The sequence below is a fragment of the Orycteropus afer genome, unplaced genomic scaffold (genome assembly GCF_000298275.1).
Source record: "Orycteropus afer afer isolate SDZICR_OR568_19922 unplaced genomic scaffold, OryAfe1.0 scaffold00805, whole genome shotgun sequence".
NCBI classification, from domain to species: Eukaryota; Metazoa; Chordata; class Mammalia; order Tubulidentata; family Orycteropodidae; genus Orycteropus; species Orycteropus afer.
In genome coordinates this window covers 397441-400580 of record NW_006922392.1, presented here as the reverse complement: position 1 = coordinate 400580, position 3140 = coordinate 397441, and the positions used below count along the sequence as shown (strand labels likewise).

The window sequence follows — 3140 nt, the reverse complement described above, 5'->3', positions numbered from 1 at the left end:
TTGTCCCTCATCGTTGTTTACTCGGAGAAACTTCAGACCGGACGTGTATAGTCAGAACCGAAATAACCGCTCGCGGCCAAGCGGGTAGGAAACTGAGCCGCCTCACGGTGGCGGCCGCGCGGATGCCACCGCCGCCCCCGGCCCGGCCCGGGCTCCGCACGCTTCCCTTCGGGAGGCAAGTTTTCAGCCAGAAAGTGGCTTCTAGAAGGCAACGCTGACAGAACTTTACAGACCCTGTAGGTCGGGCCCCGGGTTCGGGCCTGCCACTCTGGGCCTGCCCCGACTTCTTCCTTAGGTCGTGACAAGCCGTGAATCGGCAGCATTCGTTTCCTAATCTTTGACTTCGTTGGTCACAGTTGTTTGGGAGACGTTACAAGGGTCTGAACCACCGGTTAGATGCCCACTCGGACACGGATATGTGAAGAATCCCTGCTGGTCAGAGGCCACACCGAAGCACTGTTTGGGGGGTTATTTTTTCTCTTGGCGTCGCCCCTTCTAGGAATTGACTATCACTGGCCGCGATCTTGCCAGTCTTGGGGGAGGTTCATGTCACTGCTGTGTAGCGCAACCAGTACTTGAGTCCCCCAAGAAATTAAAGCGTTCGTACGCGTTATCATTTCGTTGTGGGCATGCAACTCTTAACATTTTACCGTTGTTTTTCGTTTTTTAGCAAAATAACTAAACATGGGCAAAGGAGATCCCAAGAAGCCGAGAGGCAAAATGTCATCGTATGCATTTTTTGTGCAAACTTGCCGGGAGGAGCACAAGAAGAAACATCCAGATGCCTCAGTCAACTTCTCAGAATTTTCTAAGAAGTGCTCTGAGAGGTGGAAGGTGAGGGGGCTGAAAGCGCCTTTGTGATGGGCACGCGGGTTTCTTGGGGTTTTGTGTCTTCATTTTAACACTTGAAAGAATTTTATGAAAAGTCCAATAACATGAGTTTGCACATCATTCTTTCGTAGACCATGTCTGCTAAAGAGAAAGGGAAATTTGAAGATATGGCAAAGGCGGACAAGGCCCGTTATGAAAGAGAAATGAAAACCTATATTCCTCCTAAAGGGGAAACAAAAAAGAAGTTCAAGGACCCCAATGCGCCGAAGAGGCCCCCGTAAGTATCTGGCGTGTTTTCATCTTCAAGAGGTGTTTTTACAGTAGAAACAGATAGACTTGGAGGAAGCCACCTGGTGGGGTTAGCGCGTATAATCAACGTCTCTGAGCTGGTAATGGCTTACACTGGTGTTTTAAGAGTTGTAAATAAAACTCCCATTGGATGCCACAGTGTTGAATTAGACACTTCTGCACCGGAAATTCACCAAAACAGACCCTTCCGTTCCCTGAGATCTTTCAGGAAGTCATCTGCAAAATAAGAATATTCCTTTGAGTCTTGATTGTTAATTAATAGTATGACTACGTCAAACTCGTACAACATTAAATCCTTGTAGATGAAGCTTTGGTTATGAGGCCTGTTGCCCATATTAACCTATTTCCCGGTGTAACACGTGGTGGTGATTGGAGGCAGATGGTATCTGGTAGTAAAATAGACATTGGATGATTCTCAGTTGGTGGTGTGATCTGTTAACTTAAAATTCTAAAATTTCTCTCTTTAGTTCGGCCTTTTTCTTGTTTTGTTCTGAGTATCGCCCGAAAATCAAAGGCGAGCACCCTGGCCTGTCCATCGGGGATGTCGCAAAGAAACTGGGAGAGATGTGGAACAATACTGCCGCCGATGACAAGCAGCCGTATGAGAAGAAGGCGGCGAAGCTGAAGGAGAAGTACGAAAAGGTAGGGAGTCCAGGTCCGCCCGGCCAAGTGCTGCAGAGATGTGGCGGCCGTGACCCATGACACACACTTCAGTCTCTGTTTTTTATGTGCTTGTGGGAGTCTTGAGGTGGTTTCTACTTTTTAGTATTTAGTCACGCACCATCTTTCAAACACTAAATAAATTGGTAAGGTTTTCAGTTTAATATACTCTGTAACATAAATATATGGAAATGTGGGTAGTTGCTTTCACTCAAATATGTCTGAATTATTTAAATAGTCAGGCATGATAATTTTATTAAGTATTTAAAAAAAATTCAAAATTTCTTGATCAATATATTAACGACAAAAAAGCTGTAACTCTTTCAATCAACATGTATGGTAAGTCCCTAAAATGGAAATTTACCTTCTAACTTAAAGGTTTTCTGGTCCTTTCTTGTGAAGAACATAACCATGTTCTGGGCGTTTCTTAGCCTAATATCATGGTTCCTGGCAGGGTTACTTTCTAATAATGTGTCTTGATGCTCCCGTTGCCTCCCGTGGACCAGGGGCCGGCAGTGTAAACCTGTCGGAGACATTGGTGCATTCAGAAGGTGGCAGTGTCTACCCTGTAATCAAAGGCTCTGCGTTCTGCTTTTAATAAACGGGAGTTAGGATGTGGTTTGTAACTGCTTCTGTGAGGCAGAACATCGCAAACGTTGGACTGTGCCATTCCCCAAGTTACACGTTGCTAAATTAATATTACCAGTGGTGTTTTCATGCATTTCTGGAAATCCTGGTTGGTTGTGGAATTACAGTGGGTCTGGCGAGAAGTCCTTGGAAGCTGGACCCCTGGTTGTTCATTGTGTTACTGTACTTGTCGAGTTGCTGGTTGTGTTTGCCGCCTCACTCACCCTTGCCCCACTGTCCTTCCACCCTCTTCCCCTTGTATCTGAAGGATATCGCTGCCTACCGGGCCAAGGGCAAACCCGATGCCGCCAAAAAGGGAGTTGTTAAGGCCGAGAAAAGCAAGAAGAAGAAGGAAGAGGAGGAAGATGAAGAAGATGAGGAAGATGAAGAGGAGGAGGAGGACGAGGAAGACGAAGATGAAGAAGATGATGATGATGATGAATAAGTTGGTTCTAGCGCAGTTTTTTTTTTTTTCTTGTCTATAAAGCATTTAACCCCCCTGTACACAACTCACTCCTTTTAAAGAAAAAAAATTGAAATGTAAGGCTGTGTAAGATTTGTTTTTAAACTGTACAGTGTCTTTTTTTGTATAGTTAACACACTACCGAATGTGTCTTTAGATAGCCCTGTCCTGGTGGTATCTTCAGTAGCCACTAACTTGCCTGGTACAGTCTGGGGGTTGTAAATTGGCATGGAAATTGAAAGCAGGTCCT

General features: G+C 45.3%; 1 protein-coding gene across 1 annotated transcript; it reads left to right on the top strand.

The window, feature by feature from the left end:
* The first annotated feature begins 684 nt into the window (after positions 1-684).
* Positions 685-2872, top strand: HMGB1 (high mobility group box 1). The gene is made up of 4 exons (XM_007957836.2): positions 685-834; positions 963-1108; positions 1608-1782; positions 2696-2872. The coding sequence occupies exons 1-4, from the start codon at positions 685-687 to the stop codon at positions 2870-2872; spliced, it is 648 nt and encodes a 215-aa protein (XP_007956027.1).
* Positions 2873-3140: the final 268 nt, after the last annotated feature.

What these genes read in the sequence shown, in the direction of transcription:
- HMGB1 (XM_007957836.2), top strand. Translation starts at nt 685, where the DNA reads ATGGGCAAAGGAGATCCCAAGAAGCCGAGAGGCAAAATGTCATCGTAT. An exon ending in AGTGCTCTGAGAGGTGGAAG is followed by an intron (nt 835 to 962) that starts GTGAGGGGGCTG and finishes ATTCTTTCGTAG; the next exon opens with ACCATGTCTGCTAAAGAGAA. An exon ending in TGAAGGAGAAGTACGAAAAG is followed by an intron (nt 1,783 to 2,695) that starts GTAGGGAGTCCA and finishes TTGTATCTGAAG; the next exon opens with GATATCGCTGCCTACCGGGC.